The 15851-nt window shown below is 40.6% G+C and overlaps 1 protein-coding gene across 2 annotated transcripts in view; it reads right to left on the bottom strand.

Annotated features, from left to right (window-relative positions):
• Positions 1-6797, bottom strand: part of TIAM2 (TIAM Rac1 associated GEF 2) — an 85214-nt gene extending 78417 nt beyond the window's left edge. For both annotated transcript variants that reach the window (XM_015858245.1, XM_015858246.1), the window contains exons 1-2: positions 6683-6797; positions 4459-5658 (exon numbers count right to left, since the gene is read on the bottom strand). In XM_015858245.1, the coding sequence (XP_015713731.1) occupies positions 4459-5652 (1194 nt within the window). In that variant the 5' untranslated portion in view covers positions 5653-5658; positions 6683-6797. The remainder of the gene's footprint in view (positions 1-4458; positions 5659-6682) is intronic.
• Between the last annotated feature and the right edge of the window lie 9054 nt (positions 6798-15851).

Below are 15851 nucleotides of genomic sequence, written 5' to 3'. Positions count from 1 at the left end.
TTCCACAGTCTGCTTTCAGCATAAGTTTTGAAAGCAACTTTTTATTTTTTTCCTTTCCACTTGAAGCTCTCAAACAAGCAATGCTGTGTTTTGATGGTAGAACGTCCTCCACATGCAACTGGGAGCCTTGGTGAGCCCACAACCAGGTGCAAATGTCACAAGGCAAGCTACTTCTCAGTCTGCAGAACACTGCTGCTGATGGCATCCCAAAAGCTGAAAACTATGACCTTTAACAGCATATTTAGCTTCAAGCCTGGCTTTTCAGATCACCCTGCCCACCCACAAGGCTCGAATTCTCACAGCAAGGCAGCACTTCTCTCAAACCTTTCATCAGTGTTCTCAGAGTGGAGAATGAAGCTCAATGAACATCAAGTTTTTCCAAATGTGCCTGCAGGAAAAGCCCTGAAATTAAATAAAAGGATATGCATTTTCCTACATATACAGCTTGACAAGATATGTACCCATTTTCACTGGGGCCCATGAGAACAGATGAATAAATCCAAGGCATCAGTGACTGTAAACAATTTTCCACAGGCAAGCTGAGAGATGGTTGAGGGGGGGGTGGAATCACATCTGTAATGTGTTTATGCCCACAGAACAACTGTAGAAGATGGATCACACAACTGCACCAGCCATGTGTCGTTCCGTGGGAACGGGAAGCTTTCTCCTCCTACTTTTTAATGACTGTTACTGAATGTGTGTGCAAAAATTCTATGTTTTAGTTGACTATTTATTCTCCAGAAACTGTCTGCTAAAAAACATTAGCATACACTTTATGAAGCATATCTATTTCTTTTAGTCCTAAATCACTAATTTGAAAAGCCAAGAGAGAAGCACATATAAGAAGATGATTTCTATGAAGGGCTATTACTGGAACAACACACACTGAGGAAAGAGAAGGAAACAACCTAACCACCAACAGCCACCAAGCACACGTGAAGTTTTCTCAGAAAGGATGTATGATGAATGAAACACTGGAATTGTACACATTTTGCCATGACAATGTCACTTGTATTTGCTGAAAATGAGCAGCACTGGCAGCATCACTCAGTCTCTGCTGGTCCCCAGGGAAGCTGTCACTGTGGCAGTATCTGGTCACTGCTGCTCATGGTGCTTATCCTGCTCTTTTTCCCTCTGTTGTTTCTGACGATAGAAAATTCCCACTGTATCTGTGCAGCTGCATTCAAGCAGATCTCTTAATGTCTGAGATATATCCTGGATTAATTGCAGATAAAGCAAAAGATAAAGCGGATATCTAAGATACTAATTAGACAAAGTGACGCATGTAATAATTAGCTGTAAGGAACAAGGCAGGAAGTAATGCAGGCTGTTAAATGCATTAAGACCCAAGCCAAAAGTGGGACCTAATACCTGCTTTCAAGCCAAATAAAGAGTTTACCTTAGTGCACTTTTCTTTTAAACTCTTTTAAATTCTCTCTTAACCAAGCTTCCTGCTCTGGCTTATAAAAGCCAGTGCATTTCAGAAATTATTCCTCTGAATATACTGCTTACTTCATGCAAAAAAACCTATCTGCACAGAAGTTTCTGGTGTTTTTTTTTCCGACTTCATACAGCATAATCCCTTTCTAGAGAAAGGGATCATCATACAGACACATGGGAAGTCCTTACACCACTGTCATTAGAAAGAACTGACTTCAGTAGGTCTGCCTAGGTCCTGTCCATGCACTCCACATGCTCGACACACACCTATGATGCTCTTAAAATGCATCATGATACAGCATCTTTCCAGTGCTGTTCCAGAAAGGATTAAATCAGTGAGGACGTGTCAAGCAGTACAGCACCAGTGATGTACAAAAGCAGTGGATCAGGATGTCATCCTGCAAAGAAATCTGGGCAATGGCACAGAACAGCAAGTCTTTGACATGAGATGATGATTAGAAAGGCAAACTCAGTAAACTCAGTTCCAGGATGTATCAGATCAAATATCAGATCAAGCCAATAAGGAAGCATCCACCTCACCGGACAGGACACAGCCAAGGGCTCATCTGGAATATCCTATATCTGAATCTGGTTACGAATTATTTAAAACAGGTGCAGAGAAAGGGTGCCAAAACAAAAAGGAAACAGACTTCCTATCTTAAGACAGGGGACCAAAGAAAGACTGCACAGCCTAGAAAAGGTAGGCCAAGAGGAGATACAGTTTCTCCCTTTAATTAAATTGTAACAGATAAAATAACAGAGAAGGATAATTAACATAATGCACAATACTGGCATCAGAAACAGACTGGCTGAGACTATATTTAGTCTGCAAATTAGATGACAAGTTCCAAGCATCTGAGTAAGAGGGTTTAGAAGTGGTCTTCAAGTGGGCTAAAAGCCTACAAGATTCTCAGCTGAAATTGGTTCAGTTATGAAAGAAGTTATACTCCGCTGCCCTTCCAACAGCAGGAGACTGGTCCCAACTGCCTTCATTGTCCTTTCTGGCCTTGAGCCCTCATGCTGCAGGAGGCTTGGCCAGCTGGAGGGCCCACCCACCCAACCAGTGCTCTGGCGTACCAGTAAGGATATATTCCAGCTTTCACTTGTGCTCAGTCTAAGTGACTCACATCAATGTAATGAGGAAGGGACACAACGTTCAGAGCAAAGCAGAGAGGCTGTAATCACGATGATGAACAGTCCTACTGACTAGGACTAACTAGCTGCCAGCAGAATCATGCACAGTGCTTTTGCCCTTTTGAGTCAAAGGAGCTGGTGAGTGCAGTCATCACCATACAACACAGCAGCCCCTTGAAGAGATTGCAGGTTATTCAAAACATGCGAAGCAGAAAGAAGCGGACCAAACCTCACGAGGAGGGAAAACCACAAAGCACTTGCTGCCTGCTTTTTTTCTTGCCTGCAGTTGGATACTCATCTGATAAAAATCAATGACTAACTATTTCCTATGCCTTTTTCTAAGAAATCATCGTTTACAGAACTGGAGCCAACTTCCACCTATCAGAATCAAATCTGAGTTTGACGCAATCTCACAAGCAGATTTTCTTTGCTGCGCCTAAAGTAAGCTCACTGCACAGTGAATTCAAGGCAGCTATGAATCCTGAATCACAAATACCATTCTGAAAATGTCATAACTAAGTAATCCATGGCAAAGGTCTGGGATGCAGAGATCATATGTAAAGCCAGGCTATAAAATCCAGAATAGCTGCAGATGTCAAAATCAGCAAAGAATCCTGGCAGAAAGCATTGGGGCCCACTTTATTGATTCCATTTTTTTTCTGCCTTCTCTTTCACAGCTGAGTTAGAAGGTGAAAAGACAAAATCTGATAAAATACATAAGCATCAACTCAGAAAACACTGACTCAAATACACGGCCGTCATTTTCATCTTCCCAGTTCTCTAGCCCTTACCTATGAAAGAAAGAGCATCATATGATCTTAACTGTTGGCAAAGTTGCAGAATTAAGGGTTCCTCTTACTCTCTTCACACTTCTAAAGCAGCCAGCAACCCAATCAATATTGATAAAACAGAGCAGATCTACGTAAAACAGATTTACGTAGAGAAGCACAATGACTGCTCCTATATGACAGACATTAGGGAAAATTAAAACTATTAAAAAAAAAAAAAAAAGTTTCTGCCCTTCCAACTCAATGTTTGAACTCACTTCAAATGCCAGGTACAGTCTGGCATTTAAAGAGCTGACTCGGGGACATATGACTGGAGACAAGAATTTCGTTCCCAACCACAGGAATCCTACATTCCTATTAATGGGATTAGTTTTAAATTCTTCAAAAGGAAACATCCTTTCCCTCCCTCTTGCCCTCCTCCCATCTCCTTCTTCACAAAACTAACTGCTGTCAGGCCAGATGGCAACTCAAGCTCCTCCATCTGGCAAGCTAAGCTCACGCACGTGAAGGAGGAGGGCACCCCATGTAAAAGATTAATGGAAGGGAGATACAGAGCCAGTGGCTCTGGCCAGAGGTCTGCAGCTGCTTGCCTAGCTACAGATACACCGATGGTGAAATCAAAGTCAGTGATGAAGCATATAATGCAAACAGAGAGTGTTTGCAGAGGTATTTTTAACATGCTGCTTTTCACGTTTACTTCCACTGCTCCTTCCATGGTTTTTAAATAATGTATGCTAGGTTATATTTTCATATTTGAAACAAAAAGAAGGCTTAAAAATTCAAAGTTATTTCATAAATAACACAGTGGATACAAAAGCTTATTCACTGAGGTATTAGGGCTCAGAGATTCAAGACAGCTAAGAGGGTGACAAAATAGGAAGGGAATATTTTTGCACAGAAATGCTTTGTTTCTTGTGTTGTTGCTTTTTTTTCTTGTTGCCAACACCTATACATAACTTCTAGGTTGGAAAATTTCACAGAATTCCATGAATTATCAAAAGAAACTGGTAATTCATTATTCTGTTAGAAAGACAAACATGATACAAATCTACAAACCAACTGCCAGACACTTAGGCTCAGGACTGTTTGTACATACCTGCAACTTCCTTTTCTTCCTTGAGAGACTTCCTGTCCAATCACTGATGCGCCTCATGCGGCTTTTTAACGTGTCCTTCTTGGATGCATCCTCAGTAAGGGGCTTGGACTTTCTACACGGGAGTGTGTAAGAGGAATAGTGAGCAGGACTTCCCTGCTCTACTCTGGAGGGAACATCAATGTCTGAGGCAAATGATACACGGTTGCTTAGGCTACCATGAGTGTCGATATACTCATCAGACAGCCTGATCCCAGGTGGAGGAGTGCTTTCCAAATTTGTATCCCTATAGAGATCTCGAAGTGAAGACAGAGATGAACTTTGATTGAAGGACTTCTTGTCGCTTGCTGGGAAACTGGCATGAATGCTTGTATCCGGAGTGCTCCTTGTCAAATATGGACCATCCAACTCATTGATATCCCCAGCATTTCCCCAGAGAGAGTCATACCATGAAGACTCGGAGCTTAGGGAGCTTCCCTTACTAGATCGAAGCCTTGAATCAGTAGGTGACAGACGATGGTTTGAAGAACAGTCTGCACTGGAGTTCCTCCTGACATCAAGCAGGTTATTTGATTTAGATTCCAAGGCAGGTGAATACCTCAGCAGCTGGACTGGCCCACTGGACTCCTCAGTCGGTACTTTGCTGTTGCTACTGTTGTGGAATTCAACTCTCAAGCAACCATCCAGCTTCCCCAGTGTTTTAATGAGCACTTTTGGACTCCTCCTGTCCTCTGATGGGGAGGTTGATGCAAGACTCTCATTCTTTCCATAGCATTTTAAAACGTGCCCATTGCAATCCCGGGGAACAGCATGATTACTTCCAGCTTGAAGGCCAATATAGTGGAAACCATTATCAGGCAAAAACACTGCATTATTTCCTGGACAGTAGTCCCCTGAGGTGTGTGCCCTGTGTTTGACAAGGACGTTACTTTTAGAGGCTTTCACCACAGTGTCACTGAGTCTAGCTGAATAAGGCTGACTACTTTTGAAGTGCGAAAGGCAGCTTCTAGCAAGAGATCTCGACTTGTAGTTTGAGCCACTATTGGTATGTCCCCATCCATGCAAGGAGCAAGACTTTTCATCTTTAGCATGAATGCTGCGAATTTTTAGAGAGCAAGGCTTCTGCTTGGAACCAGTTGAAGCAGCAGCATGATTTTTTGATCCCTGAAGACTGTATTGGCTTTCTGAGTTTCCCATTTTCCACTAAATTAAGAAGAGTTTCATTAGAAACAATGGCCAGTAGAAAAAGCAAAAAGTAACAGGCCAGATTTATTCTCTGTACAGGAAAATGCCTTTTCTTAAAAGTTATATTAAACAATTGTTTAATTAAAAAAAAAAAATTACAACATCAAACTCACAATTGCATTAATTTTAGGGGCAGCCTAGGAAAGCCTATTCTCTGTCTGGTTTATTACCCCTCTGTTTTAAAGCTGGAATCTAAACCCATTGAAATCACGTCAACACCTTTCTCCACCCACACCCTTGGCAACATCTTTTTCTTATAACTTACAAAACCTCTGGCTCCTAAGAACAATGGCATAATGAAAGGGAGACAGCACGATAATCATTACTTAGATGTAAAGTGAACTGTACTTTCAGAGAAATCCCTTCTGCCAGGAGACAAGCAAACTGCAGTTTCAGCTTGACTGGCTTGTATGCAACCAAGTATTGCCTCAATAAACTGTTCGGCTAACTCCAACTTTATGTATAAATGGAGTCAGTCCGGGAGAAGAGGAAGGAATAAAAAGAACTTGGTTAGCGAAAAGCCTCATCTTCCATTACAGCACAAAACCACATTATGTTCATTCAGCATGGGGTAGTTTTATAGTTCACTTAATAAAACACACTTCAGCCTTGTACTGAATTTACAGGAAATGGTGCATACTGGAATAGGCAACCTGCCAGAGTGAGATAATTAAGATTTTGTACCTTCACAAAGTGTACTCAAAAGTAAAGATGGTCGTTCTGTTCTTTTCACTACTTGGAGTTGATCTCCACTGTAATTTGCAGAAAGAACGTCAAAGTCCATTTTCAGTCAGAGCTATGATTCTTTGTTAGACCTCAGGCTGTCACTCTTAAAGTCACTGCAGTCTCAATCAAACTTTTGTCAAAACAATCCATTGTGATTACAGAATCTTATTTTCTAGAATTTATATTTATTGTAATACCCTAAGTTTCATCCCTGATCACTTTTAGACAAAAGCAGTGTGTAAAACAAGAAGCATACCTGTAGAATCTCTCTCTCAAACGTAGGTATGGTTATCAGTTAGCATCTTTTGCACTGTCTTCTTGGCCAGCCACTACACTTGCCAAAAAAGCAGGATGGAGATGAATGCAAGCTTCCTAGAAAACAAGAAAAAGACAAAATAATAATAATAATAATAAAATTTAAAAAAAAATAAAAACAGGCTCTCAGTCATAGAAAACACTTTTTAGTTGAATAATAAGCAAAACAAATACTAAAAAATAATCATACAGAAGGCACAAATGAATAAAAGAGATCTAATTATGGATTCTTGGACTTCAGACACCAATGTTAATAAACGTACTTTAACAATTGACAATAAATTAATACAATGAAGTCACCAAGTAAGGGCTTTATTTTCTAATCCTTTCCTTTTCCCCTCTCACTGATGAATTAGGGTGTACTTTAAGCACCTTCCATTTGGCTTTTGCAACACCAGTACAGATCACTGGGCCATGCAGTGATCCACTATAATTTGGAACAAACCGATCAGAGCATGTTTTGCAGGATCTGTTTATCCTTCCTCGTCCTGTCTCAGTTCCAGCTATGACTCCTGCAGTGAAAGGCTACTTCACAACTCATTCCACAAACCACCCAGCAATCTCTCCCCTTAAGGTTGTACCTATTTTAAGCTGCTCTGCCAAGCAACAATTGAAAGGCAGTCCCGAGCACCCAGCACACAAGAAGGTAGCAAGACCCAAGTTCTTCCCTGAGCATCCAAATGTATTAATCCTCCTCTCAGCACACAGAGGCTGTAACTCAAAGCAAGGATATGAGCTGAATCTCACAGAAGGTACCAGTAGCGTGGGGAAAAAAACATTCAATAGGGGAAGCTGTACAAGAGCTCTGGCTCAGTGTGCATAAGAACTTTCAGATTTTAAAGGAATTCAGTGGTAAGCTAGGTACTTCGCTAAACTTACGGAAAGCAAAGGAAAACATTGCCAACTAGAATTAAAAACAGTCTCATCAGCAAGCTTAGAAAAAAAAAAAAATGACAGCAAACAAATGATTTAGAAGAAATAAATCCTTTTGGATAATTCTAGAGACCTATAAACCCAAATTCATGGCTGTTACCACAAAGAAATCAGACTAAAGAAATCATAAATTTCAGCTAACCCTTGAAAACAAAACTTCTTTTTAAATTGTTTATTCTTTCTAAGTTTGGAAGCTTGCTAGCAAAGACACCCTAGCCTTGAAGGTTTGATTTGCCTATGCTAATTTTAGCCACTTATGTCAACAAGCTAATGATATCGAATGTAACTAGCACTGAACAAAAGAGACTCAAAGTAAAGGTAAACAGAAGACAGTATCAACCTCATGAAGTCCCAAACTGCTGAACAAATTGCACCCGTCCCAGCTAAGCTGCCTGCCTCAGACCAAGAGGCATAGACTGCAAACAAGCAAAAGTCTGCATTCAGAATTCTTCATGTGGGAGCAAAAACTACATTCAACGAGAGGATATTGGGGGCACATGTCTATTCATAAGGGAACACTGAACCCAATTTGTCTAAAGAAACAGGCAAAAAGACCATCTGGTCTCCATAGCAATTGTGCAGTGGTTAGGTAATCCTTTTAACAGAGTGGGTAGCTAGCAAGCTGCTGTCATGAACCTCAGAAGATAGACATTCAGTTCTTTGAGGCTTGAGCTGCTGCTACAGCATCCATTGTACTCATCTGATCCAATACTCAAATCACATAATGGGTGAATGAATAAATTTATCTTGGGGTACAATGTCTACAAAACAGCGTCTCAGTCTGTGCAGAAATCAGGTAGCTCTACAACACAACAGTCAATAAATCCCATGGAAACACCCCCAAGGGATTTTTCTCAGCCATCCACAGATTTACAGAAGGCTAAACATTCATGCACACTGTAATAACCAGCCAAGGCATCTGTAGGGCTGCATAAAGACCCTCACCCTGAAAATCAGCTGGGATGTTTTTCTCTTGCCTCACACTAGCATGGAGCTATTTTCTTTCTGGTAATTACAATAGGGGTAGAGAGGAAGCAGACTTGCTCACAAAGGCAGCACAACACCAGGGCACAGAGGTGGTCAAGGAACAACTCTGGCTGCATTTTTCTTGAACACATGCACATTTTACACTGATTTAATTTTGGAAGCTCTGGAAATAACAGTGCAGGGGACTGCATTCCCCCTGTACTTTCTCATAGCAACCTACAACCCCAGAAGACAAAGTGCTTTTTTTCCTCTGTTCATTTGCAGAGCTAGGGGGATTAATACTTAATGTGAGCAACATCAGAGACTATGAATATTTGCTGTACTTATAATCAATATATTTAGAAAGCAGCTCACTGTGCGTGAAGATGACTATTAAAAGATTACTTGCTTTCAATTATACCCACATTCCCTAAAAAAAGAAGTTCTTAATCTTCACCCTAGTCCCCCCTGACACATTTAAAAAACACAGCTACGCAAACATACTAATCTGGGAACCCCACCACCATCACCACCACACCCAATAATTAACACAAATCATAACCCCAGAGCTAAAAACACATTTCCCTACCTTTATGCTCCTGCACATACAGTTCTCCTAGATGTTTTTGGCTCAGAAAAACAAACACAGAAGCTCAGGAGCCAGCCACCTATATTCCCTCATTAAGAACACAGCACTAGACTGCTTCATAAATATTGGAGGGGAAAACACTATTCTTAGGATTGAGGTGTACACACATTATTTGGCAGCGCACTGCAGCCGGATGGGTGCTCACTTCTCAGTCTTCATCTCTCAAACTGAAGGTTTCTGAAGCTTGACTTGCTAGCTACACTACAATCAAAAGTAAACCGCTACAATAGAAACAAAGAATTTTTTAATCATAGAATAGCTTTGGTTAGAAAACACCATCTAGTTCCAGTATCCCCTGCTATAGGCAAGAACACTACCCACCAGACAAAGTTGCTCTAAGTCCCATCTATCCAATCTGAACTCTTTTAGTTTAAACCATTAGCCCCTTTCCCTATCACTACATGCCTTTGTAAATATCCCTTCTCCGGCTTTCTTGTGTGCACTGGAAAGCTGCTATATGGTCTCCCTAAAGTCTTCCCCAGGTTGAACAATCCCAACTGTCTTAGCCTTACTTCATAGGAGAGGTGCCCCAGACCTCTGATCATCTTCATACTCCTCCTCAGGACTCATTGCAGTAGGTCCACATCTCTCTTGTACTGAGGGCACTGGAGCTGAATGCAGTACTCCAGATGAGCTCTCACAAAGCAAAGCAGAGGGAGACAATCTCCTGCCCTGCTGGAGAATGTTCTTTTTGATTCAGTCCAGGATACAATTGGCTTTCTAGGCTGGAAGTGTGCATTGCCAACTCATACTGAACTTCTTATCAACAAACATACCCAAGTCCTTCTCTTCAGAGCTGTTCTCAACCCATTCTCTGCTCAGTATGTATTTGTGCTTGGGATTGCCCTGAATCATGTGCAGGGCCTTGTAATGGGCCTTAATGAACTTCATAAGGATCACACAGGCCCATTTCTCAAGCCAGCTGAGGCCTATTTTTGATAGTATCCCTTCCTTCCAGCATGTTGACAACAACACACACACTGGCATCATCAGCAGACTTCCTAAGCCAGCATTCAGTTCCATTGTCCATGTCAGTAACAAAGTTGTTAAACAGCACCAGTCCCTATACTGACCCCTGAGAAATGCCACTTGTCACTGGACTCCATTTGGACATCACTCTGTTGACTGCAACTCTTTCAGTGCAACCATCCAGAGAATTCCTCACCCACTGAGTGGTCCATCTGTCCAATACACATCTTTTAAATTTAAAGACAAGGATGTTGTGCAAGACAGTGCCAAACACTTTGCCCAAGTCCAGGTAGATGAAGTCAGTTGCTCTTCCTTTACTCAGTGATGCTATCAACCTATTGTAGAAGGCCAGCAAACTTATCAGATATGATTCATCCTTTAGTAAAAACTGTAGGATGTCACCAATCACCTTGTTTTCCATGCAGGAAGTTCTTTATTGTCTCGGTCCCTGTCTTTATCTTTTGTGACTTGGTTATGAATTGGTGACAAATTTGAGTCAAAGATGGTGGGACTCCTGCACTAATTTGTGCTGCTACAGCAAAAGCATATCAAACATAAATACACAGCCATCTGCCTTCAGTACAGTCACATTCACCAAGTTGAGACTTCCTAAAACTACAGGTTAGTAAAACATAATCTCCAAAGTGTCAGGAGGTGAGTACAAAGATGTAAATAGACTGAATAGACTGCAACCACAATGATGAAGACAGTGGCCCAATACCAGCTACAGAAAGACAAGAAATTGTGGCAGCTTCTTTCCATGGATGTTCTGTTAAGAGTGACAGTGTGACCACACAGGACGCTGTAGAAGTTCAACTAATGTAAGAGCAATGGTAAGCCTTAGCCTGCAGCAAGAAGTAATATTCATGAGACACGAAGCCATGAACCAAAACTAACTCTGCTATATTTTGATGCATTTATTCCTCTGGACAGCTGGTGACAATGAATAGTCACTGGTAGATGTGATCTATATCAAGTAGATCTGTATCAAGTAATCTACAAACCATTTAATCCCTGCAAATCTACTCATGTGGTACAGGGGAGTTGATTCTCACTTCTCAAAACATGTTATCAGTGCAAAAGTAACAAGAAAAAATAAAAATGTGAATTGATATGGTTAATAGGACAACATTAGAATAACATTATCTCATCAAATCAGTACCACTGAGGGAAGACATTAAAATCTGTAGGAACTCTTATACAAGAGTTGTCAGGGATACTAGGAATAATAGCCATTTATGAACAGCAGAAGAGCTTAAATTAAAAAGTTGCTGTTTTAAACAAAAAAATGTGTTTTAAAAGAAGATCAACAGTAAGAGCCTGATAATACACAATGAGCTAGCTGCCTGCACCTTTCCTGTTATTTACAACATAGAACTAGTACAGTACTTATGCTTTACTTCAGGAGGCCTTTTCTTGCGGAATTATACAATTATTCAAGAAAGAAATAAGCTACTAAATACTTTGTTCCTGCTTTTGCATAAACACATATACAAAACCTCTTTGCTGTGTGCATTCCCAGACACAGGATGGTTGTTGCCTGTACTGGCGCAGTACCTCTGGCCACTGGAACAATTTTCCAGTAGCTGTCACCAAGCACAGTCACACACTGATATCAACTTGTGTACAAATGTCTTTGAAATGCAAACAAGGTTTTAACTCATGTTGTGTGATATAAATACCTATATGAGGAGCCTTCATATGTGAAAGTCAGATAGTATATCTTACCAAGTATTCCATAGTAATGAAGCAAGAGGAAGCAGGCAAAGAGTCATGTACACTTTTTGTTGAAACTGGAAAACATGCTTCCTGAAGGGCAATTAAGGACTCCTCTCCCAGCTGCAGACTGTGATTGCAATATTCACCTCCAGAGTAAGCAAGGTAGAGTGAGAAGATACAAATGGCATCAGGGAGGAAAAGAGAACAGGCAGTGCCAGAGTCCCTGCAAAGATGCTCTGGGTGCGTGTTTAATAAGGTCACCATGGGAGACCATCATCAGGATTTGTGAAGCTGTGATAATGGAGAATCTGAAAGTACTTCAGAGCAAGAAAAGCTAAACAAATATCTCTCCTTCATTGATATGAATGACCAACTTATTACTTTCCAGTTACAAATACTGTAGGCTGTGATGCAGAGCTAATACCTATAGAGATGTATACATACACAGCCAGAAAAGCTGTTTTTAATTGACCAACAAATTTATATTTAAAATGACGCTAGTCATTTTAAATGGTTTATGAAGTCTTCGAATTTCATAAAATTATCTACCATATACTAACCTGTCCTGCACAGAATCAATGTGCTCAGAGAATTCTTACAGGGATAAAGAATTGCAGATGTAAAGTTTAAATTAACTTTTAACCTACTCTCATTTTTAATATGAAAATTACACTAAATGCTCAAAGGTGAACCTGTCCTCACCTTCCTGCATGGTTGCACATGAAAAGATACACAAAATTAATTAGGGAGGCACGACAGCACAATACCGTAGCTGGATTAAATATAAAGGTTCTTACTGGAAACAATTTACTGTATTTTTTTAAAACTACACCATTTTGTCACAAGCTTCCACAAATCAGAAGCAGGTTTCTTATTCCTGCAATCTCAATCACATTCCTATAACAAAAATATACCATAATAATTGTATCGTGGTATTCTTGGCAAGATTATTTTGCATTACATATCACTGTATTCAAAGAATGAATAACCAAAACACCACAAGTATGTCTTAAAAAGAAAGAAAAGAGAAGAGAAGAGAAGAGAAGAGAAGAGAAGAGAAGAGAAGAGAAGAGAAGAGAAGAGAAGAGAAGAGAAGAGAAGAGGAAGAGAAGAAAAGAAAGAAAAGAAAAGAAAAGAAAAGAAAAGAAAAGAAAAGAAAAGAAAAGAAAAGAAAAGAAAAGAAAAGAAAAGAAAAGAAAAGAAAAGAAGGGTGATTTTCCATAAAATCCTGTTTGAAACCAGAACTCCTCACTCATTATTCTCTTCAGAATTTCTCCTGTCTTAGGAAGTGTTTGGTAGCTCAGAGATAATCTCCTTTTCTGGCTCCTTTCCTAAAAATAGTATTGATCCCAACAGGTCTACACATATGTACCGCATCAGAATGACATATCTCACACTCGTAGTTCAAGTCTTATACTCAACTCATTCTTTTAAGTCCAAGGTATTGGCAGTTAAATTATATCATGCCATACAGCTTTTAAGTAAGAGCAATATGAAATACTGAATCAAGCCTGAAGATTTGTATCATATTATACGAATGCTGAATCAAGCCTGAAGATCTTTATCATATTATAAAAATCCTGATACAATCTAAATCTCTAGAGAGTTATTTTTCTTTGGAAGGAAAAATGAATTTCACCATCTTTAAGTGTTACTTAATTTATATACAATGGCTAAAGCACACATCCATTTAAATAGAAGTCATTAAGCTTAAAAAAAAAAAAGTAAAATTAAGAATGCCAACTCACATAAAGAAGTGGCTGTAATAATTAAAAGAGTTAGTATGTCAAGGATCATTTTTCTCCTCCTACTCCAGCTGTGAACATGCTGGCAGGCCCAGGTGCAGACTCATACAGAGCCATCAAGGGATTTCCCAGCCTTGAATTTTGGATGGGAAGGATGGTGCACTCTAAAGGGGCCAAAATGCTCCACATGACTCCAGCCTCACTGCTGGCACAGGCACTGAGGATGCCCTGGGGTGGGAGCAGCAGCACCTCAGAGATTGAGAGCAGGTAAAGTCCCCAGAGGTCTCTTCCTCACCCTTCTTACCTGTGGTAGTGGCAGGAGGAGGCAAGACTGGGGCTTTGTGGCCAAACTGGAAGTCCCAAACTTAACCAGAGACATCCACCCTTCTTCTCTTTTATCCTCTCCAGTAGCAATCACCTCATGCTATCAAAAACAAACCCAGTCAGCAAGGCAGACATGGGGCTGAGTAACGCAGCATTGCCACCTATTACCCAACCCACTTCACAGGAAGAAGGGGAAACCATTATATATTTGGTGAAGCCCATCCTCTCAGTCTACACATCCATAAGCACCAGAGGGAGAGGGTGCTGACTCCAAAGTAAATGCTTTCCAACCATTGGTCCTGGGACTTCCTGAAGAGGACAGTGGATCTAGAGGTCAGAACTGAACTTGAGATAGGATCCTTCCAACAATTAAGAGTGGATCTTGATTTTAGCATGCCAAGAGCCCTCCAGCAGTAACACAGTTTAGGGCTTACTTTCTACCTCTCAGATCCAGAATGTTATTTCTACACTAGAAGGAGTGCACTGGAGATTACATATAATTGCTGAAAGACTTGCTTTGTAGCTTCGCAGCTACAGAATACTGTGTTTCTGTCTTTTATGACATAAGGACCCTTTTCCAGTTAGAGCTGATCAGACTAAAAAAAATTCCATCCTTTGCCTTCTAACTAGTAATTTGCTTTACATTATATAATTTTACCAAATCATTCATTCCAAAAGGAAAGAAAGACATGATTTCCAGAATGAAGCATGAAGTCACTGGAGTACAAAATTAACTCAGTGACCACATCAGCAACAAGCATAAACAAAGCAGCAAACTTCGGTTGCATTGCACAAGCAATTAATCACCATCCTCTTAAAAAAGAAATTGGGGAAAAGAAACACTTCTCCATTTCTTGGGCATTTCCATCGTTGTTTTTTTTTAAAATTCTCCTGTGCCACTAAATACAGCATTTTTACAATTTCAGTACAAATATGTATTTAAAATCTAAGCAGCTTTTAAAATCTATATAGAAAAATCAGAATTCATTCAAAACCTACCTCTGCCAGAAGCAACAGTTCTGCTTTTTCCACATAATCCTGATTCAAGCATAGTAGTAATGCTGACTGAAACCTTTTCTTCTAACACTTCGCTGAAAAACTACCCAATATCTACTTGGTTTCACTGTCCATTTATCATGAATTAACTTAAAATTTGAGTGAGAAAAGACAGAATAAAAAGCAGGAAAGACTTGGAGTGATTACTAATCATATTTTAATTAGAAGAGTCACTTCAACACTGCAAAAACTGCAACACTAATACACACTTTCTCATACTCTGCCTTAAAAATATCCAGCCCTGTTGAAGCAGTGCTGTAAAATGATACGGGCGGTAGTTAATTTAGCAATTCAGACAATCAGGTTTGACAGATGACCAGCAAAAACTGTTTTCTGCAGGCAGATCATTCATCTCAGGCACAGCCCACGGCAGTGGAGGGAGCACAGTCGCTGGGAGACGGGGCATAGCATCAGCCCACTCTGCTCCTGGAGGACTTGGTGGAGGCTTGTCTCTTTTCCTCCCTGCTTCCCAGCTCTCCCAGCCTGAGCCCCCTTCCCTCACCCGCTTACCTCCCCCAGGGTGCTGGTTTCAGCCTCTCTGCTCCACGGACTCTCTGGCTCTGCTGCCGGACACACATGCAGACACATGGGCTCTCCCTGCCTGAGGAAAGCCAGGAAACTGTGTCTAACACTTCAAAACACAGAGCCGTTAGGAACTAAAAACAGCCCCTGCCCGCACAAGGCTGGATATATTTTTGTCTGCAGGCTACACACCCTCCTGAAGCTCAGTTTTTTCCATTGGCGGAGCA

The sequence above is a fragment of the Coturnix japonica genome, chromosome 3 (genome assembly GCF_001577835.2).
Source record: "Coturnix japonica isolate 7356 chromosome 3, Coturnix japonica 2.1, whole genome shotgun sequence".
Taxonomy (NCBI): domain Eukaryota; kingdom Metazoa; phylum Chordata; class Aves; order Galliformes; family Phasianidae; genus Coturnix; species Coturnix japonica.
This window is presented reverse-complemented; position numbering and strand designations above follow the sequence as displayed.